Below are 23,011 nucleotides of genomic sequence, written 5' to 3' on the forward strand. Positions count from 1 at the left end.
AAAAGAGTAGCTACTATTTTCATTTCCTCAACTTTTTTGCTTTATTATTAAAATGATTAATTAAATTATAATCATCTCGGCACCTACCCAAATTGGTCTATAATCTGGTCCTCACCTACGCTTCAGACTAACCTCACTTACCCTCAAATCAACTCCTGCCACTCATACGCTTTTATACACGTGGCAAACTTTCACTGCCCGGTTATGAACTCCTCCTAATAGCCCAGTCACGTTTATCACTCTTCACTCTCAACCACCGACCTCGCTCTCTCCGCCTGAGAGACAAGACAACAAAGCCAAAGGCCCAAAGACAAGAAATAAAAAGAAAAAAAAAAACAGACAGCTTGAGCAAATATGGGACTTCACAAAGTGTTTCCTGAAAACAGTTGTGTCTGTTTGACCGAAACGTCAAAAAAACGCCACTGAAAACACTTCCCCAAAGGTGCGTCCTTTCACAATCCCTAACTTTCTTCAGCTCAGCTCATCTTTTGCTCTGTAAATCATACTTTTATCTTTGTGTGTGTCTTTTGCGTGTTCTTTTCTCTGTGATCAAACCCTAAATTTCGAAACTTTTTGGGTTTTTGCTGAGATGGTGTTGTTGAGAAACAACGAATGGAAAGCTTGGTGTGTTTATTTGGGTGGGATTTTGGTGTTCTTGAGTTCTTAATGATGTAAGACTAAATTTCTTTTCTTTTCTTTTCTTCTCTTCTCAGCAACCAAACAGAGTCATAGGGTCCGTGTGAGTGGTTTATGAGCTTATTTAATTCTTGCATAAAATTGAAGGTCTTTTTTGGTTTTTTTTTTTGTTTTGGGTTGCTTTTATAACTTTCTAATGCTTTATTTAATGTGTTTTGTGTTGACTTTTTGGGTTATATTCAAGTAAATAGGTACATACATGTGTTTGTGTGTGTAATTACACATGATATTCTTCTTCTTTTTTTTTTTTTAATGAATTAGGTTTGCTTCATCTCTTACGGCTTCTCCCATCATAATTGTCATTAATTTGTTGATTTTGTGAAGTTATAGTCCTAATAATTCCATTTAAAGCACTCTTTCACTATTATTAGGAATTGGGCATTTGAGCCAATTAGTTCATGGTTTATAATTTAGTTTAGCTCAAGTGGTCAAATAGTTGCGTTATTAATACTTGGATGCTGCTCAAACTGTGTGTTTATACTGCAAAAAAGGTTTCCTTTGTTAGCCTGCAAGGGTGGCAATTTTTTTTTTTTTTTTTTTGAATATTTATCCCTTTTCCATGAATATTTGCAAAGAAGAATTGACGATCATCCTTGCATGATGTGAACATGTACGCTTCTTAGGAGCTCGAAGCATTGTTGGGTAAAAGAGACGCTTCTTGGTTGAGGCTTTGTTTTTATTTCCCATTGAATGGATGTTTCAAACAATTTATACCTACCAGGAAGGAAAAGAAGTTATAAAGAAATCTGTGCTGTATAGTGTTTCAGATTTCATAGACTATTTAAGTCAGTGGCATACCAATCGCCGTATGTGCAGCTGGGAGTTATGCTTTGTTATTCTACTTAATGTGTAGTTTTGATTATGTTGTATCTGCACCATATGAGAATAAGGCTTCTTTCCATTTATGGTATACTCTTTGTGTACGAGGGCTTTGCCCTTTTCCTTCAATAATATTATTAGTATTCATAAAAAAAAAAAAGAAAAAAAAAAAAGGCTTCTTTCTGTTTATTATTTGATAATCTTTGCAACATATAGCAAACCATCAGAAAATTAGTTCCTATATGTCATTGGTATGGAGCATAATGTTAGCTGTTTTTGTGGTACAGAAGCTTCAATTCAATTGTTGCATTTGTATTTAATGGTGCCTTGTGAGATTTCTGGAAATATAGAAATGTAAAATTCCAACACCTATTTCCTTTTCCAACATCAACCAATGGTTGCAGCGAATGTGTAATTTTGGTTAGTTGGTCTTCATTGCTTCCATTCAATTTTTCCCTCTTTGGGATCAAAGTCAATAAAACAATTGAACCTGTTGGTAATTGCTAATATAAGTTTCCATTCTTCTTCCATAAATCAGTGCGTTGCCCACTTGCTTGTATTATCATCTTTTGCCCTGGTTACATAAACACTGAAGTGGTTTGGTACACAACCAGCACCTGACCAGTGTAATCAGCGCTCATGTCCTACTGTGCTTTATCTTCATTTGTTACATTACAACTTGCAAAACTTTAACTTGTTACATTAATTTATCATCATTGCCAAATTTGACATTGGATGTTTGGACCTGACATGGTTGTTGAGATAGGAGGGTCATTTATCTCCTAAAGTGGGACTAATGTGTTGTAATTGGAGAGAACATATGGAAAAGGGAATGCTAAAATTCATGGTGAACTTCTGGAACTTTACATTGAATTCATCAACATTTCTTACCATGGTTGGAGGATAAAATGCTGATTATGAAATCCAGTCCTAGTTTGGGTTCAGCATATATGGTTATGCTTACTTTATAATCTTTATATCATGAGATTAAGTGATCAAAGGCTTTCCTTTTGGAGGCTGGAGACTTTTTTTGCTTCTAACGTTCTATAGGTCTATCCGCTTTTATCAGTGAATGAGCTAAAATGTCTAATAATAAACTGACCTGCTGTGTTCCGCTGGTTTTATCAATAACCGTAAGGAAGCTAAATGTAACAATATAGAAGCAGGTGAAACAACAATGGCTACTTTTGTTGCTTGGAAATATATATCTGCATAAAATCTATTAATAATAGCTACCTTTTGTTGTTTGGAATATATATATATATATACTAGTAACTGTATTCTTAAAACAATTAGTTATTGATTGAATTCAAGTATATAGGTAATTCTTTAAGATTATAATATATGGAGCTTGGAGCACATAGCAGTAAGAAATTGTTAGCTTGCTGAATGTGTATTAGAGAAAAGGATGCATGGCATCAGATTATTACCATCTGGCAATTGGCTGCAGGGAGGGAAGAAAAGGGCAATAAAATTTTGCAAGAGAAATAGAGATACTGAAGATGAACCAAAATTACCAAGGGAGCAACCCTGATGGTTCGGCAGATGTCCCTGTGAAGCGCAAAAGAGGTCGCCCGCGTAAGTATCCCAAACTAGATCTTGAGGAGAAAGCTCGTATCCCAAAGGATCAGAATTTAAACCGTAGGGAGAGTCATCGTGTCCCTCCAGGATTTGAAGGGGCCAATGGAAATCAGCCCCGTCAAGTTGATTCAATTGATAATGCAAATGATGGCATGGCGGGCCAGGTTGTTTCTGGTGTCATTGAAGCAGCATTTGACGCAGGATATTTGCTGAGTGTTAGAGTTGGCAACTCTGACACCACTTTGAGGGGTGTTGTCTTCAAGCCTGGACATTACGTCCCTGTTTCAGCTGAGAATGATATAGCCCCTGAAATGCAAATGATCAGGCGAAATGAGGTTCCCTTCTCAGCAGAAAATTATACCCAGGGGCATGGCTATAACCCTCGATCCAGAGAGAGGGAGCAGAATTTTAATTCTCATAGGAATGGAACTCACTCATTGAATGAAGTACCGATCGTCAACCAGTGTGTACCTAAGTCTGCTAACCTTGTGGCTTCGAAAGGCAAACAGGTGCCTTCCGTTGCGGCTCAAACCGCTCGCCCTGTAATCCCGAAGGGCAATGTAGTGCCTGTTGTACTCAAACCTGTTAATGGGATAGCACTTGCCAACCAACCATCTCCATATGCTATCCAAGCTGCTCATTTGGTAGCCTCGAAAAGCAACAAGGTTGTTAGAGGTGCTCAATCATCAGATGGTTCAATAGTCAACAACCAGGTGCCAGCAGTCGAAAACCAAGCACCTCCTCCTCAACCTCAAGCCAGCCACCAGTTTACAGCAAAAGACTCGCAAAGTGATAATGTTCCTTTCACTCGACCACCAGAAGAGGTCAGCAAGAAAATTCAAGCTCCTTCAGATTCAGCAAAGACAGGAATAGACGGTAGCACATTAGCCGGTAAAACGTCAGTCAAAGGTTCTGGCCATAGGCTGGTAGATGGAGTTGATGATATAGATCAGCCCCTCTTAATTGAGCCCCTGCAGTCTGTACAGCCTGATCTGCGTACCCAACCCGACCCTGCTGCAAAACCTTTTGAGAATAATATAACTGGAAAAATGACGGAGCTGTTGCAGGTAAAAATGAAGCTTCAATTGGAATGTATTTTAACTTTAAGCAGTTTACTTGTACCTAAATATTCAAGACATTACATGATGTCCAGCGCTTCGAAAAGGTTTTGCAGGAAAGCACAATGGAGAACCAGGTGCCTCAGGCTGAAGAGTCAGCAACAGCTTCTGTGCTGAAGTTAGAAGAGCCCAGAAACTGATCTTGGAGATACAGAAACTGGTCATCCAGAGAGACAATCCTAAGCATCAAGTGTCTGATAAATAGAACCCGCTTTGGCCTGGTATTTTTTTACCTGCAATTGACATAAGTCCCAGAACTGGCCGGAATCAGTCAATCCTGGAGAGGTAGGAGGCTGCGGAGGATCCATATTTGGTTAAACCTTCAGGATCTGACCTTGTTACTTAGACTTTATGCCTTTTGTCAGTTTGTAGTTTTAAAGTCCTCCTAGCTTATAGTGTTTATAATTTATTCAGATTGGAGGAGTAGCTTGATGTTGGATACCTGTACTGCTTATATGCTTACATCAGTTTTGTTCAAGTATATACCTTAATGTTCATAATCAAAGCTCCTGTTGCAGGCATTTGGAGCTTTCTTAGAACATCCTGTTGGGGAGCACATATTTAGTTAAATGTGTACGGTCAGCATCTACATCCTCTCACTCAGTTCAAACGAAAATAAAGAAAGTTTCAAAAATCCACATTGGAGTTTACCATGCAATTTGAAATTCACTTGGAGTAGTTAACTTGTTGACACGTGTCATTAAATTAAATGATTTTCACATGCATTTTTAATAGATAATGTGATTTCATATACATTTTTAAAGATACATATGAGAGGTTTTCAAGTAATGTTAGAAGTCTATCTTATGTCACTCTAAAATTAATGTGGTTTCTAAAATCACTACTGGGCTTATGATTGGAATTTTGATCGAATGGTGATTTTAAAAGTCACTTCATTCTTGGAGTGACAAGAGAGTAACTTTTAAAATTACTCGAGAACCACATGCTTTTAAGGACGTATATGTCAATTTAATTGACGTGTTTGGAAGAATTTTTTCTAACCTAATTTGGACAAAGGTTTCCTGCTAATGAGAATTCCTCTGGTAGCTATTATATACTTTATGGTATCCTTATTCCTTATTATCTGATTACCTCCAAGACAAGCGAAGCAAATGAAATGTTTGCAGTTATTTACAGATATGTGTAATAGAGAAAGAACTAAATCTTCATCCAACGGATTGGAAGAAAGTTTTCATCCAAACTGCAATGTAGGAGTCGTATGAAATAGCCTTTCTATGACTTTGTGTTATTAATCATCAGATAGCCACGGAAATCAAGTAAGCATGCATTTACTAGGGGAAGATGTGAGGTTTAGGAGTGGCTGTAATCCAAGACTGGCAATTCTTGACACAAACTGCAAATTTGATACGAAATTTGATAGTTGAGTTAAAAAAATTTGACTCATTTAATTATATAGGTCAACTATATATACTTCGACATGCGCCAAACCTGATATGCAACATTTGAGCCCTAGAGTTAGCAATTTTTAAAACAACTCGCAAACCCGTAACAAACCCAACACAATTAGTAAGTTAGGATTGAAAAGTCTGACTCTAAATAGTTTAATTAAATGAGTTTACTTATAAACTTATTTATATTTATGTCTTGAAATTCTCGGCACTTAAATCCAACATGCAAATACGAATTGCTGACCAAAGCCATCAATGGATTGTGTCTAAGGCGAGAATGCACAAACAATGAAGAAAGCAAGCACAATTTGTAAGCTGTACGGGAAAAAGAATGCATAGATGCCTACTTTTATTGATTAACACATGCATGCTTTCTTTTTGCTATTTGAGCAGAGTCTGGAACTCGGTTTCTCAAATGAATCTTGAAACATCACGACGATCTTTCAAACATAGTTATATGGGTAGTAAAAGCTTCACCCATGTAGCAGGTCTTCCAGAGAGGACCCCTTCAATACAAGGATCTCCTCTTTTACATGTATACTCAAATATCTGTAAGTTGTAACTCGATGCTGCTAGACACCACTCTTCTCGAACCAAAATTTTGTGCCAAAATTTACCAAAACTTCTATAATAAAAAAGAAAGAACCAATGGAAACAAACCCTTGTTGAGATGATTAAATAAGGAAAATGTATTCATGAAAACTTAGTGCTGGAGAGACCATTAGCCACTGGAACTGGAATTGCCCGATTTGCAGGGAAGGGAGATTGCAAAAGTGGGATGTGGCTTGGCACTGCAAAAGGTTGCTGTCCACTAGCTATGAAAGGTGGAGGCGCAGAGACATGCAATGCTTGGCTTGGTACAATTCCTGCATTTTGAAAAAAGAAAGATGCTTCAGTGAAAAATTACATGCAGTAAATTTCAGAACAAGGTTATTGGACTTGGAACATGAAAACAAGTCCTAGCCTAATGGATCTGGCTTAGGTGCTGTAAAAAAACTTTTTAACGGTCAAAATTTTATTTGAATTATCATGTATCAAAAAACTAAACTTTCAATAGCCACTTTCATACTTTAACTGCTAACCCGACCACTACACCTTTCAACATAAACATTAATGATTTTATATCCAGACACTGAACCTTCCCCGGTCACACATATCCAAAAATCTAAATCAGTTAAAGATGTAAAATTTGCAAAAGGTAGTACTTGTCCCTCCCCACTCCTCATTTCATAAGTGTTGGTTTGTTCCATTACAATTTTACATTAATGATGTGACTGTAATTTCTTTCCACAGTGACCAGCTGAGCTGTCAGCTCTTTATGTGCAATCAAAATAACAGATAAATCACATTTCATTTACAAATGCAACCATATAGAGGTTGGAAATTTAAGCATTAATAGTTAAATGTAATGATAATAATGATACCCACAATAGTTTGTTCAATAATAAAGATATTCATCATGGACATAATAGCCTTCAGTTTACCTTGCTGCTTTGGAAATTGGACCGGATGCGGAGTCAACAGAGGACGTGCAGATGCCGGTGAGATGGCTGATGCACCCTGAACTATCTCCTTCAATATGAAAAAATAGGGTGATTAAGTAATCGGTTGAAAGATGGTATGAAGTTTAAATATTGAATCCGGATACAAAACATAAGCAAGAATAAAATGGTAAAGAAAGAGACAAAAGTTGACGAACTCACAATTACCGGGAAAAAAAAGGAGACAATAATTTAAGTAAGAGAAATTAATAAGACAAACTCTTACAAACACCAGCACTACTTTTGTCCAATTGAAGAACATCCATGTTAATCATTAACAATGCCATCAAGGCATGTTGGTGGCACCATATCTTACATGAGAAACTGGATGGACGTAGACAAGTTGACCCAATCGTCCAACCATAACCTGGAGAGAGAGAGAGAGAGAGAGCAGCAACTAATAATCAACAAAAAGAATCAAAATGTCTCCTAATCCAATTGTACCAAGTTACATACTGTAAAATCACTGCAAAGATGACAAATAAAATCATTCTACAACTTACAGCTTGAGAATTTGGATGCATATACGCAGTTCCAGCCTGAATAGGATTATACGGCCCAGTATAGCGAAGGGGCTGTGTCCTGCTTCCCATAGGTCCAATAATCTATAGCCAGAACAGAAAAAGTCAGCAAAAACCAACACCTAAGCAATATATATTCTCTCTTATATATCCTAACACTACCCAGCACATGGACACTGGACATGATAATCCACAAGATGTATGTACAGATAGAGTTACAAACAAACTCAATAAAAAAATTTTGCCAATTGGTAAACTTGAATAAAGAGTCATGATAAAGAACAAAAGTCTTATAACTGATGGAACAGTTGGGTTAACTGAAACTAACTTCAGCTGTAAACTCAATGCTTAGATACAACAGCTTCACAACATTCTTAAGTAACCAAACAAGTTCCCGTATTTTAAATAGAATGATTCTCTGATTCTAAACAGATGAGTCGTTCCGATAACTTTTAGCTGATCTAGATTGGGCTAGTTCAACAAATATAAAGCATTCAAGGGAAATGTTTGCTTGGCTTATACAGCCAGAGAAGAGGATAAAGTTCTACTGCATATATAAAGAAGTGATTATGCTAAAAAAAAAATTAAAAAATTAAAAAATTAAAAATTAAAAATTAAAAATAAAAACAGAAAATGTTCCCTTGGGTTATGAAACCAGAGTCCATATAAATATTAAAAGCAATTTATATTAAAAAACCAAAAATTGTTTCCTTGGCTTATGAAACCAGAAAAGAGGAGAAAAATCTTCCACATAGTAAATATTAGAAATGATTACATTCAAAGCATGGACTTCATTTGCTGGTTGTAAGTTAAAGAAAACGGGTGGTAATGGCTTAAAAGCCTATAATCTGAGCCTTAAATATATCTATGAACTTACAAGTCAATAACATGTAAGAACAAGAACTCAACAACACCTAATAATACATACCGGTTGGGAAAACTGAGAACTGCTGACACCATTTCCAGCTGTAAAATTACCATATGGGACAAACTTAATAGGCACGGATGAACGCGATGCAAAAGGGCTGAATTCAATTTCTGGTTGAACAGCAGCAACAGGCACCGCAGGCGAGTTATTTGGAATGTAACTCATGTTTGCAACAGTTGGCACTGAAGGAGTTGCTGATATAGGCTTTGCAAGGGATGGAGAAAAGATTTTTGCCCCTGGGTTGAGCTTGAATTCCTAGAAGAAAATAATGCAAAGGAAAATTAACTTCTTACAAAAACTTATGCTACGGTACTTTTTACTTCCTATGAATATTTTAAGTCATCAAGTTAGTTGTGTTAATTCCGGTCATTGAAATAACCAACTGGTAAATGAAGCCGTTGCTCCTAAAAAAATACATAGTAATAATAATTGGTATTCAATGGTTCTCAAGTAATAGGCCAGTGATTCCATCGATGATGCTTCAAAGATACTACTCTAACAATGTTTTTATAATGAAATGATAAGGTTATTGGTGACCTAATTAATGATTCAAAAATTAGATAGTCAAGACAGGCACCACTAGAATTCGTAAGACCAGATAAATGGAACCAAACATAACAATTCAAGTTAATTCGAACATGATTGTTCCAGATATATGAATTACCTTAGAGCTTCTATTAGATTCTGGATTTTGTGGAGGGACCATTTCAGTGGATGTTGTTGATGAACTAAGACTTGACTCTGAGGTGAGATCCATGATTGGATTGGGAGAAGTTGAAAGACCTGGAGAAACAGCATCAGATGAAGAAGTGTCTGCTGAAGAGGGCCTTTCACAGTATTGGTTGTCTGGTTTAACGGGACGAGCAGCAGGATCACTGGATGCTTCATTTGGCAAGAGCTGCGCCGTCATCTTTGCATGCCTATCCTCAACAGGTTTTACTTGGGTAATGCTGGTATCCACTGCATTGAAAGTATTAAACAATATAATCAGGCACAGAGAACTAGAAAAAATAAAAGCATCTTCAGGATAACTTCAGTCATAAAGGCAAGATGACAACTATTATCTGCCAATAGCCTATTCATAGAGACTGCCACTTGCAAGGGAAACCATCAAAAAGATGCATCTCAGTATAGAAAGTGTTACATTTGAAGAAATGACAAGACAAAAAGAAGGCTTTTTCCCAAAGTTCTATTAGTGATTGATATTGTGTGGATAATATGTCAAAAATGTGCTTAATGGTGCCAATTCTGTAATATCGGGTTAATGTAATGGCAGGCCTCAAAACCAAAATATGCATTGTCGATACTAGTATTTCCTCTAGTATACTATGAACTGGTTACTGAGATGTAACTGCTAATATTGAGAAACATCCCCTACGACAACAAGGCATGTGATTTCTATTTAGAAGTGCCTCAGAATCCCAGATCATTTTAATCCTGGCAAAGAGTACAATGGATATTGAATTTACAGCTTGAAGTAGACCCGTGAGCTTCATCTGCCTGCACCAAAAAAAAAAAAAAAAACACTGGTGAGTAATGAAAAAACATGGTAAATTTCTATTTTCCTGAAATCCATAATCTGAACATACACTTTCTTCCATATGAAGCTCAATCTTATCTTTGCAAATATCCCGTTCACCTTGTGACCTGTCATATCCAGCCTGTCGGTCAGAAAAGCAATTTAAACAGATCTGAGGATGACAAAGAAATATAAAGACAATTAAATAAGGAGAAAGTATTGTAAAGCACCATAACACTTTCAACAAGCAATCTAATACAATGGCCACAAATGTGTCCATGTCTATCAAAACTGTGAAATTGGCACATAGATCTATAGTTTATTTTCATTGCAGAATAGACAGTTATAGAAGATTATCCAATATACATGCACCCAAGGTGCTAGTGCTAAGGGACAGCAACTAGGACCCAACTTTTAGGCAGTCACCAAAATACCATTCCCAAGAATTAAATAAACTCAAAAAGAAGTTGGTTAGACATACCTCCCATATGATGCACCAGAAGCTTCTTCAACCTACATCAAGAAGAAATCAGGTGAGAAAAAGAAAAGAAAGTTAAAACTGACAGATGCATAACAAAGTTTTTCAAATAAGGTACATCTTACAAAGTTACATAACACACACCCACACATTATGGCTGTGCGTCCTATACTACCAAAACATACCAAAACGCATTCCATCACTAATAGCTTTGAAGATGTTTTAAACCATAAATCAGTTGATTGTTGAGGATGTTGTTGAGGAGCATGAAAAAAATGAGGCATAACTTTTTTTGTTCATAAAAAGCATAACCCATTTATACAATAAATACACAAGAGAAGTCACCTAACTAGCATAGGCAAAAAGAACCAAAAAAATCATGATAACTAATCATCAAAAAGAAACGTAAGTAGCTGTCCAATGATACAAAGTGTTAAAAAATAAATACTTAATCTCCTATAAAATCCTCTCGCGGTCCTCGTAACTAAAAAAAGTAGGCAAAACTTACCAGATATTTAACATTGTTCGCACATTTTTTGACACGCAAGTGTCGAGACATTAATATATGACTGCTAATGTATAGGACACATCGTGTGCCCGCGCGCGAGCAAGCACACACACACGCAGAGAGAGAGAGAGAGAGAGCACCTTTGCTGAACTTATCCCATCTGTTTTCCCATTTTCAACTTCTAAGGCATTCCCAATCTGATTTGTAGATGATTTTCTCTCATCATGCTTCCTTCCAGATATTTTGGGTATAAAACCATGAGAAAAGCCATTCTCTGCTTGGACTGAACTCCTGCTTTGATATGTGATAATAAGTACATAATTGAACTCCTACAAACTTATAAAAAAAAGTAACCCCTACCACAAACTGAAGAGATGTAGTCACGAAATAGAATATTTTTACCAGTTTTCTTTGTTAAAATGATAAATTTTAGGAGCGAAACAACTCATCACAAAGGATCACTAGATGAGGGGACAAATTCCTCTCTTCACAATTACAAACATGATCACAGTCAAGCTTTCTAAGTGAATTATAAACTTGTTAGTATTTCTTCACACATGCAAGCACTCAAATATAGCCTAAGGTGATTTAATAATGTCAACTTAACCTCTTGCTTTTGCCCAAGAAACCAAATATTTGGAAAACCTCTACAGACTAAACATGTCCAAAAAGCACAAAACCCTGCTTAGTTTGAGATTTGAACCTTTGGTCCCAAATTCCCAATAGAAAAAGAGTAACCAGTTTACAGTGCATAAGAGTGCCAGGGTAACTCTTCCTCATCCAAGATTTGAACCTTTGACCATTAGGCTAATTGGCTTATAGAGCACTATACAAAAAATGGCTTTCCCATGAACATGGTAAATTTGAGGATAAAGACAGTAAAAAAAAGGAGAGTTTCGAACATACTCTGCAGTCAACCTTGGCATACAGTGAAAAAAATAAACAACATTTTGCACATCTTTTCCATGGAAAAGCAGAAGAGGAAATACTCATACAAAATTTCCTCACCATCTCACTGCATGATTGCTAACAAACAATCCTCTGAGATTGGACTATAAGCTCTAAGAGCCCATCAATAGAGACAAATGCCTTATTAGATATGGACTGCTAGTTTTTAACGTTAGCTCTGAACTTAACCATAAATTCCAGCAACATACATCTTCTTGGTTGATTCAATTTTATGTCCAAACTGCCTTCACATTTACACGTTTCTTGTTCTTCTTTTATTGATAAGTAAATGTCAAAACAGAGTGATCCTTAACCAAGATTTCTGTCCACGAAAATCTAATATGAGAATACCTTGTCTGATTGATTTTCTTTTTATGGATGGCATACTTTGTAGATTTATTTGCCTCACTCGCCGGATGCTCAGAAGGTACAATCCCCACAACTGCTTCTGTACAATCACCAGCCATATTTCCAGCAACACCATCAACTGAAAGCTGAACTCCCTACATAAAATTGTCTCATTCACACACACTTTTTTCTTCGTGACATAAAATAGAAGAAATCTAAATATTAACGTACCGTTGCAACAACTTGAACTAGATCACCTGAGAAAATTACTAGCGTATCTATGACCACACCATTTCCTACATTTGATTTACTTTTTCCCTTCTTAGTCATCGTCACATTCTTCAGGACAATACCTAAACAAGACAAGAACCAATTTGGTAAATATAGCTCACATAATACATAAAGTAAAAAAGAACACTTGATGCCCATTTGGTTGTGGTGTAAATTATACTGCAGAAAACATAAGTCCAATCGTTTGCTTTGTGTTGATTTAGATTTCGGATCCGGAAAATACATGTGTCACCTCGACTAAGCCATGTAGTTCTTATTTGTAGTAGGATTTCCAAAATCTGATAAATAAAATATCTCATAGTCAGATTGCTAATGTTCTTTACTTTTTCTACATTCTAAAAGAGGGAGGGGAATCAAGCTTACTTTGTCACTGTCTTGCCTTTGGGAAAAGGAAAACATAAACAAAAAATTCAATTCCTCAATTTGATTTCCACTTTTAAGGGGGAAAAGAATGAAGTAATATAGTAATCCCCGATCAAATTCCAGACTCAAATCAAGACGAACCAGGGCCACCATAACTCCTCAAGAACATCAAAACCCAGATACAATTTCGCAGAACAATCAAAACCCAGAAAAGACTCCGACCAATTCAACAAAAATCCCGAAACCCAATGGAAATAAGAGCAAAGCATATACAACATACCGTATTCGTCTTCTACAGATGCAGTGTGGAAGATTCCAGAGTAAACCGAACCGTCCTTGACGTGCACGTCAACTGGGAGGCCAATGATGCACAGAGTGGCGAAAATCAAAGCCTCGCTCAAAGAAGAAGAAGAGGCCTCTTCGTTTAGGAACTCTCTGTTTCTGCAACCCATGTTGTTCTCTGTTTTTTGCTGATTCAATTTCCTCTGTTTCTTCCTTAGCTTTCTCTCCCTTCTAGAATTTCCTTTCTGTATGTACCCTACAGTATGATTTCGAGGCTAATGGTGGGGAGAGATCTGAAGCTGCAATGGTGGGCTGCTTTGTTGGGCTTTCCAGACAATGTGAGGGAATTGGAAAAGTCATGAAAAAAGGAAATTAAAATGAATTTTTTGCGTGCGTAAAAGTCTGTCTCTCTCAGTCTCTGTTTTTAGGAAGAACCTTATTTGTGTGTGTGTATATATATATATATATATATATATATATTTCCTTGAAAATAATTACTATTATTTTATTATTTATGTTTTTCTTCTTGACCGTAGTAATAGTTTTCAACTAATTTATCTTCTTTAAAAAAATAAAATAAAAAATAAAAAAACTAATTTATCTTTTTACTTACCTTTTCTTGGTCTTTTTGAGAATGACAACAAATTACAAATATTATTCATTTTAACAAACCTATCTAATCTAATATCTAATATCTATATCTATATTTTTATATATATTTATATTCTTATTTGATCAACTCTTTTAAAGCACTCTTAAAACACCATCTCCATTCTTCTAGTGATATACAGATAAACAATTTTAAGTTTAATGTTGTATATATTGCTCCATAGTTAATATATATAGTACCACGTTATTTAAAATTTTAAATCACCAAATTCTTCTCCATTTTAAGTGGATCTTAATCCAATTTCCAAATATTAAGATCCAAAAATAGATACATGATTGTTTACAATTAACTACCCGCAATTCGAGCAGTTCCACATAAAAAAACAAATTATAAGGCATATTTGCTTCAAACAGCTTGAGGTGTGAGCTCGCCTGTTCCGGAGAAGTGGGCATAGTAGTTTCTCAATTTGAACAATAAGGGATCCCATCCTCTAAGTATACAGTTTGAGAGTGAGAAAGATAGAGCACCCAAGCAAGCCCTAATCACTTAGGAAAACCGAGGCTAAAATAGCAACAAAGTGGCTTGGGGGATTTCAATATCTTCTCCAAATATTTTTGTTTGTTCGAAAAAGTACACACATCTCCCCCGAACTATAACATAATTTACAATATCTCTTTAAATTTATAATTAAAACAATGTTTCTCCAAACTATCAATAAATTGTAATGTACTTATTTTGTCATGCAAAAAGACAAAAATACCCTTAAATTCTTTTGATAAGACAAAAATATTTGAAAAAAAAAGAAAAGAAGCACTATGAAGACCCACTAGCAATGTAGGTCACTAGTTTTTAATTTTTAATTTATTAAGGATGTTTTTATCATTTGAGGTACAATACAATTTTTTTGATAGTCGTAGGAAAGTCACATTGCAAATTTTGTGTTTTTTTTTTACATGCTCGCACAAGAGGGAGAGTGAGGATTCAAACTAGTGACTTTCGCTTCATAAAACGTGGTCCTCAGGCGAAGCTGAGCAAATTTTGTGTTGGTTTGAGGGTACATGTATTTTTTTTCAATATTTTTAATTTAAATATCTTTTTTGTCAAACTTAAAATGATAGTCCCGCCGCGGGCAACAACCAAAGGGAGTGAAACATACACGTAATCCAATTTTTCTTTTTGCAGTTTTATGTAATAAATTTCCACCCTAAAACCCTAAACCCTTCTCTCGGATTGGATTTTTCACACAAAACACACACACACAGAGTCCCAAAGCCCTAAAACCCTAAACAATGAAAAAACCCAAATCTAGGAACTTCCGAAAGCAGAACCGCCTCTCGGAAACCCAAGAAATCGAGCTCCTGAACTCATGGATCCAGTCCCAGAAACCCGACTCGGGATCCAACCCCATATCGCTGCCCCCACTGCCCTCGAACGAACCCATAGGCCGCCTCGAGGACGCGTCGTTTTCGCGGTACGCCGGCGCCACGAAGTTCGATCAGCTCCCGATTTCGCAGAGGACCAGAGATGGCCTGCGCGATGCCAAGTACGTTGAAATGACCGATATCCAGAGGGCTTCTCTGCCGCACGCGCTCTGCGAGAGGGATATTCTTGGCGCGGCGAAGACTGGGTCGGGAAAGACTCTGGCTTTTGTTATTCCGGTGAGTTGGGTGGGTTTGGTTTGTGTGAGAAAAAAAATGGAATTTTAGTAGCATGGACTAGTGGGAATTTTGTGTGGAATTTTAGTTTTGAGGATTAGTGTGAATTTTGGGTTTTGTTTGGTTGCTTGGGGAAGTGCGTGAAAAAAGAGTGTAATTAAGTGTTGAAGATTTAATGTTTGGGAGGTGAGGAAATGGGAAGGAAATATGTGAAATTGAGGTTAGTTCACGTGTTGGGTTAATTGGGCTGACTTGAATTAATCAGGAAAGGGCTTGAAATATTGTTTTATATTACTCAACCTGCAATGGAGGGAAATTTTGTTTTCTTTGATTCTTATATGGTTGGTTATTTTGTTTGGTTGCTGAGAAATGCTGGAAAGGGGAGGAGTATTGACTTTTTAACATTTGTATAAAATCTTAGAGCTCGAGAAAGCAAAATAGTCCTCTCACTAATTCTATTATGGTTATTTGCTGAATTCAGTTCAATTTTATCTTTTGGTTGGTATGATATAATTGGGTCTGATCTTGTTATGGCAAAAGGCTTGGCTTTAGTTTTTCATTGTATATTTTTTCTTGTCTTTTCTCTGGGGAGGAGAATGGCATCTTTGGCTTGGGCTGTATTGCATGGAAAGAGCTGGTGGGAAGAAAGCTTTCATTTCATTTTGCCTCTTGATTTAGTCCTTAGAATTTTCATCAAACAACAATTTAGTAGAAAAGTAAAACTTTTTTTGGCATGCTGGAGCCCTTTTGTACTTGCGCATTTTTTTTTCTATGTTGTATTTTCTTCTTTTCAAATAATTCTCCTTTCAGGCTCAATTGTTTTTTTGTTTTTTAATTTCAGATCCTTGAGAAGTTATATAGAGAGAGGTGGGGTCCTGAGGATGGGGTAGGCAGTATCATCATATCTCCTACACGGGAATTGGCTGGTCAACTGTTTGACGTGTTGAGATCTGTAGGAAAGCACCATAATTTCAGTGCTGGTCTCCTAATTGGTGGTCGCAAGGATGTTGACACTGAGAAGGAGCGAGTACATGAGCTCAACATATTGGTTTGCACTCCCGGTCGGCTTCTTCAGCACATGGATGAGACACCAAACTTTGAATGTTCCCAGCTTCAGGTCATCATAATATTTTTCTTCCTCATCTTTCTTTTCCTTTTTTGGCATGATCATGGACTGGGTCCCTTGTTTTGACTCTCTCACACATGCATGTGCATGCTCGCACTTGCATGTACACACAAGTAGTATTGTTTATTTAGCTTCTGATTAGGGTGGAATTTCCTGGCCAGGGAACAGGTTTTGGTCCTTGATGAGGCAGATCGTATTCTTGATGTTGGATTTAAGAAGGCTTTAAATGCTATTATCTCGCAGCTACCTAGGAATAGACAAACCTTGCTGTTCTCAGCTACTCAAACAAAGTCAGTTCAGGATCTTGCAAGACTCAGTTTGAAGGACCCAGAGTATCTCAGTGTGCATGAGGAGTCTGTGACTGCCACTCCCAATCGCCTGCAGCAAACTGCTATGGTTGTTCCTCTTGAAGAGAAGTTAGACATGTTGTGGAGTTTCATAAAGGCACATCTTAATTCAAAGATCCTAGTGTTTCTTTCGAGTTGCAAACAGGTATCTCAGCATGATTCATTCCTTTATTAGAAATCATATGTGTGGTTGAATGAAGCCAACCTAAAAGCATGGAGCTTTGGGTTGATAGAGTTTGTTTGGGGCCAATTTAAGTCCTTCTTTCCCATTATGGTTAATAACCGCTGACCAGATATGGTAATTTACTTGGATAGAGGCTGGTCAAGAGTTGTTATATGATTGAGCGTTTTTAGATTCATGCTAGCTCTTCTTGTGAACGTCAGAGAAATCAAATCTAATTGTGGCATTCCACAATAATTGATGTGCTTATGATTAAGAATGTTACATTTATCTATGATGTAGTAGTCACATTTGCATTATTATCCCAAAAAGATTAATGGTGATAGAGTTGAAAGCTATTATGTTTAAAGCCCTTTATGTTTGGATGTCTGCCCAAGACAATTCTCACTTTCCTAATTTTTAGAATTTATGGATTTGTGTTTTTTTTATCTTTTGCTTAATTGGGTATCTCTCTTGTATATTCTCTGTGTATTTGGCTTGCGCCCCTTCGCTTTTAATAAGATTGATTTACTTGTCGAAGAGAAGTTACAATTGGAGTTCCTTAAAGTCACTTTTCTAATTTATGTTTAAAGCACCTAGTACACAACCAATATAGGATTTGGCTCATATACACCTTTATAATCCATTCATCCAATATCCAATATGCGATTCAACTTTCACATCTGGGGTATCACAATCTCTCTTACTCAAATCTTTAACATCTTCATTAGGTCCCATGTTATGCTGCAATGCTCAAGCGTAGTATGTTGTTACTAGATTGGCTTCATTAGGAAATGGATGCGTGCAACGGCATTTGCGCAACTCAATCCCTTGCTTGTTCTAACTTGCTTGTACACCAAGCCAGCCTTACTTTCCGTAATGAATAAGAAAGAATTCCCTCCCCGGGTCATATTCTTCAAACAACTTGCCTCTTCCATGTCTGGAACAAGTTGCACATACTTGGTCGATCCAACATCAAGTGATGGGAATAAGATGGAAGGTCAAAGTCTTTCTATTTCTTTTACTCCCATTCAATAAAAGAAATGTTGCTAGAATGTTGTTTCGGAAGGGCCCCTCTAAGGGAAGACGAACCTTTGGTTTACTTGATAAGGTCAATCTAGGTGCCGTTTTATTAGCTTATTCCCCAGATACCGTCATTGCTTCTTTTTTCGAGAAAATAATTCACGATTTGTAGGCTTTCTACCTTTATTCGACATTGCTCCATCAAGCTTTCGTCCATTGTAGAAAATTTTCCATTGTTGCCTCCCGTAGGAATCTGAGCCATGTCTTAGTGCTAGTGTGGCTAATCATCCTCTCGGACCAACTATTGATCATCGCCTTGGTAAGTTATTACCTCACCAACTAGTTAATTAGATGTGAACCCCTCAAGTGGATTCCTCCAATTAGTCGAACTACTAACAACAAACTCGTTAAGCCCCTATCTCGTAAAGGCCTCATCTGAAAAACTAGAATTTAATTGTTGTTGTGCGTTAAAACAAGCAACGACTTTCTACAGCTCAATTTGTTGCTTGTTTGGGGAACTAACGGTAAAGTAATAGCAAAGTAGGGAGGTTTGCGAGGGTGTCCCTCCTGAAACCAATCGGGTTCCTTTGGTGTGCATCCAGTAGGAATTGAACTTACGAATTCGCCAATTATGAGTTGGGCACTTTAACCATTCAGCCATGGATGCTTAGCAGGGATCCTCGTACATGGTGAATAACTAAATTCCAATTTAAATAAAATCTTTAGGATAAATCAATGCAATTCAGGAGGATTAGTTGATCTTTTTTTTGTATCTGCATATGTCATATTTTGATAAATAATTAATTTATTGAAAAGCGCAGAGCGCAACTCTAGTATACAAGATGTATATAAAGAAATGCCTCACTAAAGGCGAAAAAATACACATATGTAGATAAGGAGTATTTAAAGCATATGTCATATTTTAAGCATGAAGAGGGAAGAAGAAGCTCTCCTCCTGCCGCCAAAATCAGATGGCCTTGTTTTAGTATTTTATTACAATGCTTTGTCTATCTTCATTTAAAATTGTTGCTAAGGATGGATTACTATTATTATCAGGTAAAATTTGTCTTTGAAGCATTTAAGAAACTGCGTCCTGGAATACCCTTAAAATGTCTTCATGGGAGAATGAAGCAGGAGAGAAGGATGGGAATATATTCAGAGTTTTGTGAGATGCGCTCTGTTCTTTTTTCAACTGATGTGGCCTCAAGAGGCCTTGATTTTAATAAGGCAGTTGACTGGGTTGTCCAGGTATTAATTTAATTTTTTTTTTTTTTTGGGAAAAAGCATGTGTGCGTGTGTAGAGAAAAAGAGGGAGGGAAAAAAATACATTCTTACTGGGGTCTTACATCTTTTTGTCTTATTTCCGTAGCTGGATTGTCCAGAAGATGTTGCATCTTACATACACAGAGTTGGTCGCACTGCTCGCTATCATTCTGGAGGGAGGTCTGTTTTATTTCTGTTGCCCTCGGAAATGAAAATGCTTGAAAAATTACAAGCAGCAAAAGTACCCATACAATTTATTAAGGTAGACTACTTTTGGTTGTGAAGTCATTAGTATCTGGTCAATATCCTTTTCTTCCTTTTTTTTTTTGGAGGATCAATATATCTGATTGTCATTCTTGTGTATGACTTGCTCTGGTAATGGATGGTTTCAAATCTGTTTTTTTGCATGCTAACCTTGATGTTATAATTGTTTATCTTTCAGGCAAATACTAAAAGACTGCAACCTGTTTCTGGGTTGTTGTCAGCATTGTTAGTCAAGTATCCAGATATGCAGTATCTGGCTCAAAGGGCCTTTGTGACATATTTGCGATCTATTCATATTCAGAAAGATAAAGAAATTTTTGACGTGATAAAACTGCCTATTGATGAGTTTTCAGCGTCATTGGGTCTACCAATGACTCCTAAAATCCGTTTCTTGAAGCAGAAAGTCAAGTCAAAAACAGAGTCAGAGAAATCTTCTCTTCTCGAAACAGAAAACTCCAATGATGAGAATGTGCTGGAGAGTCCAAAAGAGAAGCTAGATATTGGTGATATAGATGAAGAGGAAGTGAGCAAAGGTTTTCTTCTGGAAAAGGATACACCAAACGACGAAGAAGGGAAAACTAGTGAAATTGGAGACGTTAGGTACTTTTTCTTTTCTAGAATTTTTTTATGGAGGTAATTAACTCTAAAGATGGCGGTGTAAGAATGCTAGGTGATAGGAATTACACACTACTGGGTTGTACATCTGGTTCTGATTCTAGATAGCTGGTCTTCCTCACATCCGTCATCCAAATAAATGTCATATTTTATACAGGTTTTTATTTGTTTGATGGGAGAACGTAGTTTGCTGAGTTATTGGATGTGTAGACGAGAATTATTATTATTATTTAAATTATTTACAAATAACCAGTACAAAATCTCCATACTTAATGGTGGGAAAGGTTCATTATTGTAGACATGTCATAAATTACCCAAGCCCAGCGCTCTTGGTGTGCCAAGTGTGCCATCACGTCATTTGGTATAGATATTTTGTATAGCCCTGTTCATTTTTAATTGGACCACCATTTCTGGCTTGCTGTTAAAGATTTACTTTACTATCCATCATGTTTCATATTGTTTTTATTTACCAAATTTAAGGTCTATCTTTTCTTCCTTTGTAGGCCTACAACACGGATTTCAAAGAAAAAGAAATTGAAGATTAGTATCCATAGACCAACAGGTACTAGGGTTGTCTTTGATGAGGAAGGCAATGCAGTAGCCCCGCTTGCTATGGTGGCTGACACAAAGAGTGGCAATGAATCATTTCTGATTGACCAAGGTATATGGTTCATTCTTGAGTTGCAATAGTAGCAATATTATTGCGAAGGCAGACTTTACTACTGTGCAATTAATTCTTCTGCTGCTCTCATCTCTCCTAGATGCTGTGTTCACTGGATTTGGCTTAGGTACTAAGAAGGAAACTACAGGAGAGCTTATGTAGTCTTTTCAATGGTCCAAATTTAATTTCATGTTTTCCATGAGAAAGAGAAATATAGTGAAATAAAGTCTGGACTATTATCCTTTCCTCTTTCCCCCCCTTTGATTAGAAAAAAAAAATCTGGACTATTGAAAAAACTACAGGAGATCTCTTGTAGTTTATTTTACAGCACCTAAGCCAAATCTGTGTTCTTCTAAAAAATGTGGATGGGCTTGGTTTTTGGAGCATAATTAATCTCATTATTTTGATTTGCCAGTTTTCCTCCTATCTAAAAGAACAAACGAAATGGCTTAGCAGATTCATTTCCAATAGACTAAACTCCTAGGTTATGCAAAAGCCCACTGATCTACCACAATTTATCACGCCATTGAGTGTGTTTGAATTTAGTGCTTATGTAAGGTTATTGCCCTTGGCAATCAAGTAAGAAGTTGAGCACAATAAATATATATCCCATGGTTGACAATGATTTTGTCTTAGGCGTTCTTTTGTATTCTTCATATGTACTAGGGTTATACCCCTCTGCCCTTTTGATATATACAATATTACTTATCCAAAAAATATTTGTGCCTTCTCTTTGTTTTTAGTGCCCTAATGTCTCTCATTCTTTTGCAGGCAAAAAGAAAGAATATTATAACAAGATGAGGGAAGAGATGAAGCACGCGGACAAAGAAGACAAGGTACTAGATCACCAGCGTCGTAGAGAGCAACGGATCAAGAAGAAGATGAAGTTGAAAAGAGGAGCTTTGGAAGACGAAGACAGTCAGGAAGAACTTTCTGGTTCAGAAGAGGAAGCAGCACGAGATAGACCCCATAAAAAGTCAAAGATATATTATGATAGTGATAGTGATGATGATGGGGAGAGAAAACAAAACAAGGATTCCATGACCCTGGAGGAGCAAGAAGCAGTTGCTCTCAAATTACTAAATTCGATGCACTCCTAACTTATAGGATATAGCCAGCTTAAGTTGAGCTTCATTCATGTCTTCAATTATTCTGGTTCAAATAGAATATACTTCTCTTCCTGTGTTGTTGTGGTTGGAGCCTAACTTATAGGATATAGCGAGCTTAAGTTGAGCTTCATTCATGTCTTCAATTATTCTGGTTCAAATAGAATATACTTCTCTTCCTGTGTTGTTGTGGTTGGAGCATTGTATACAAAGAAGTTTCTCTTTTTCATTTGAAAATGCCAAGAAGCAGAAAATTTTGTGAACAAAAAACATGGTATTCATTATTCAAGCATCTGGCATGGATAATTCAAGTCAGTTTCATAGATGTCATATTCATACTCGGAGTATTTTTTATGATTTTCCTTTACAATTCTGAAGATCAGAAGGGTTTAAGAGTGCTTATGCAGGCCACTCTAAAACTCTTCTTTGGATCTACAGATGAACTTAAATGATTTAAACCTCAATAAATTGCCGAGCTTAATGGGTGGGGAGCCCTTTAACCCAAGGGTAGGGTGCGTGCCAATTGACTTCACACAACACAGAAGTGAACAAACCAATGACAACATGCCACCCCACGCCTGTGAGACCTACAAATACCTTCAGCCACGTTAATGTCCCACTTGGTTATAAGCTTGGGTTACCAAGCTCGACACTCCTTATGCTAAGTGTAATCACTTATAAATAAAAATATATTCCCGTATTTTTCCTATGGTGGACAATAACCGACCGTACTGCTTGAACATATTTAAAAAAATAAAAATAAAAAATAAAAATAAAAGTAAAAAAAACGTCATCAATTATTTTGAGACACCCGCAAAACATAGAAGTTAA

At 36.7% G+C, this 23,011-nt stretch overlaps 3 protein-coding genes across 9 annotated transcripts; 2 read left to right on the forward strand and 1 right to left on the reverse strand.

The window, feature by feature from the left end:
* Window positions 1-252: 252 nt before the first annotated feature.
* Window positions 253-4,695, forward strand: LOC132174914 (AT hook motif-containing protein). 5 transcript variants are annotated; one of them, XM_088514960.1, is made up of 3 exons: window positions 253-442; window positions 1,320-4,163; window positions 4,250-4,695. In XM_088514960.1, the coding sequence occupies exons 2-3, from the start codon at window positions 3,018-3,020 to the stop codon at window positions 4,352-4,354; spliced, it is 1,251 nt and encodes a 416-aa protein (XP_088371086.1). In that variant the 5' UTR covers window positions 253-442; window positions 1,320-3,017; the 3' UTR covers window positions 4,355-4,695. The 5 variants fall into 5 exon arrangements, with proteins under 5 accessions (XP_088371086.1, XP_059442646.1, XP_059442648.1 ...); XM_059586663.2 differs by having other exon boundaries at window positions 2,966-4,163; XM_059586665.2 differs by having other exon boundaries at window positions 2,966-4,163; window positions 4,262-4,695.
* A 1,251-nt stretch (window positions 4,696-5,946) lies between these two features.
* Window positions 5,947-13,749, reverse strand: LOC132176722 (polyadenylate-binding protein interacting protein). 3 transcript variants are annotated; one of them, XM_059589006.2, is made up of 13 exons: window positions 13,349-13,749; window positions 12,646-12,767; window positions 12,418-12,560; window positions 11,259-11,409; window positions 10,614-10,645; window positions 10,203-10,260; window positions 10,083-10,113; window positions 9,278-9,573; window positions 8,614-8,868; window positions 7,668-7,769; window positions 7,481-7,531; window positions 7,108-7,195; window positions 5,947-6,489 (listed from the first exon to the last, which is right to left on the reverse strand). In XM_059589006.2, the coding sequence occupies exons 1-13, from the start codon at window positions 13,518-13,520 to the stop codon at window positions 6,317-6,319; spliced, it is 1,674 nt and encodes a 557-aa protein (XP_059444989.2). In that variant the 5' UTR covers window positions 13,521-13,749; the 3' UTR covers window positions 5,947-6,316. The 3 variants fall into 3 exon arrangements, 2 of the variants coding, with proteins under 2 accessions (XP_059444989.2, XP_059444988.2); XM_059589005.2 differs by having other exon boundaries at window positions 12,418-12,569; XR_009439586.2 differs by lacking the exon at window positions 5,947-6,489 and having other exon boundaries at window positions 7,110-7,195; window positions 7,391-7,531; window positions 12,418-12,569.
* A 1,379-nt stretch (window positions 13,750-15,128) lies between these two features.
* LOC132176342 (DEA(D/H)-box RNA helicase family protein) lies at window positions 15,129-22,417 on the forward strand. Its single transcript, XM_059588521.2, has 8 exons — window positions 15,129-15,618; window positions 16,457-16,732; window positions 16,910-17,233; window positions 19,328-19,519; window positions 19,641-19,796; window positions 19,977-20,398; window positions 20,917-21,074; window positions 21,846-22,417. The coding sequence occupies exons 1-8, from the start codon at window positions 15,250-15,252 to the stop codon at window positions 22,172-22,174; spliced, it is 2,226 nt and encodes a 741-aa protein (XP_059444504.2). The 5' UTR covers window positions 15,129-15,249; the 3' UTR covers window positions 22,175-22,417.
* The last annotated feature ends 594 nt before the right edge of the window (window positions 22,418-23,011 follow it).

Source organism: Corylus avellana, chromosome 3 (genome assembly GCF_965113065.1).
Source record: "Corylus avellana chromosome 3, dhCorAvel1.hap1.2, whole genome shotgun sequence".
Lineage (NCBI taxonomy): Eukaryota > Viridiplantae > Streptophyta > Magnoliopsida > Fagales > Betulaceae > Corylus > Corylus avellana.

What these genes read in the sequence shown, in the direction of transcription:
- LOC132176722 (XM_059589005.2), bottom strand. Translation starts at nt 13,520, where the DNA reads ATGGGTTGCAGAAACAGAGAGTTCCTAAACGAAGAGGCCTCTTCTTCT. An exon ending in TAGTTCAAGTTGTTGCAACG is followed by an intron (nt 12,570 to 12,645) that starts GTACGTTAATAT and finishes AATTTTATGTAG; the next exon opens with GGAGTTCAGCTTTCAGTTGA. An exon ending in CCAATTTCCAAAGCAGCAAG is followed by an intron (nt 6,490 to 7,107) that starts GTAAACTGAAGG and finishes TTCAAAATGCAG; the next exon opens with GAATTGTACCAAGCCAAGCA.
- LOC132176342 (XM_059588521.2), top strand. Translation starts at nt 15,250, where the DNA reads ATGAAAAAACCCAAATCTAGGAACTTCCGAAAGCAGAACCGCCTCTCG. An exon ending in CTCTGGCTTTTGTTATTCCG is followed by an intron (nt 15,619 to 16,456) that starts GTGAGTTGGGTG and finishes TTTTAATTTCAG; the next exon opens with ATCCTTGAGAAGTTATATAG. An exon ending in TACCCATACAATTTATTAAG is followed by an intron (nt 19,797 to 19,976) that starts GTAGACTACTTT and finishes TTTATCTTTCAG; the next exon opens with GCAAATACTAAAAGACTGCA.
- LOC132174914 (XM_059586664.2), top strand. Translation starts at nt 3,018, where the DNA reads ATGAACCAAAATTACCAAGGGAGCAACCCTGATGGTTCGGCAGATGTC. An exon ending in AAATGACGGAGCTGTTGCAG is followed by an intron (nt 4,164 to 4,249) that starts GTAAAAATGAAG and finishes CATGATGTCCAG; the next exon opens with CGCTTCGAAAAGGTTTTGCA.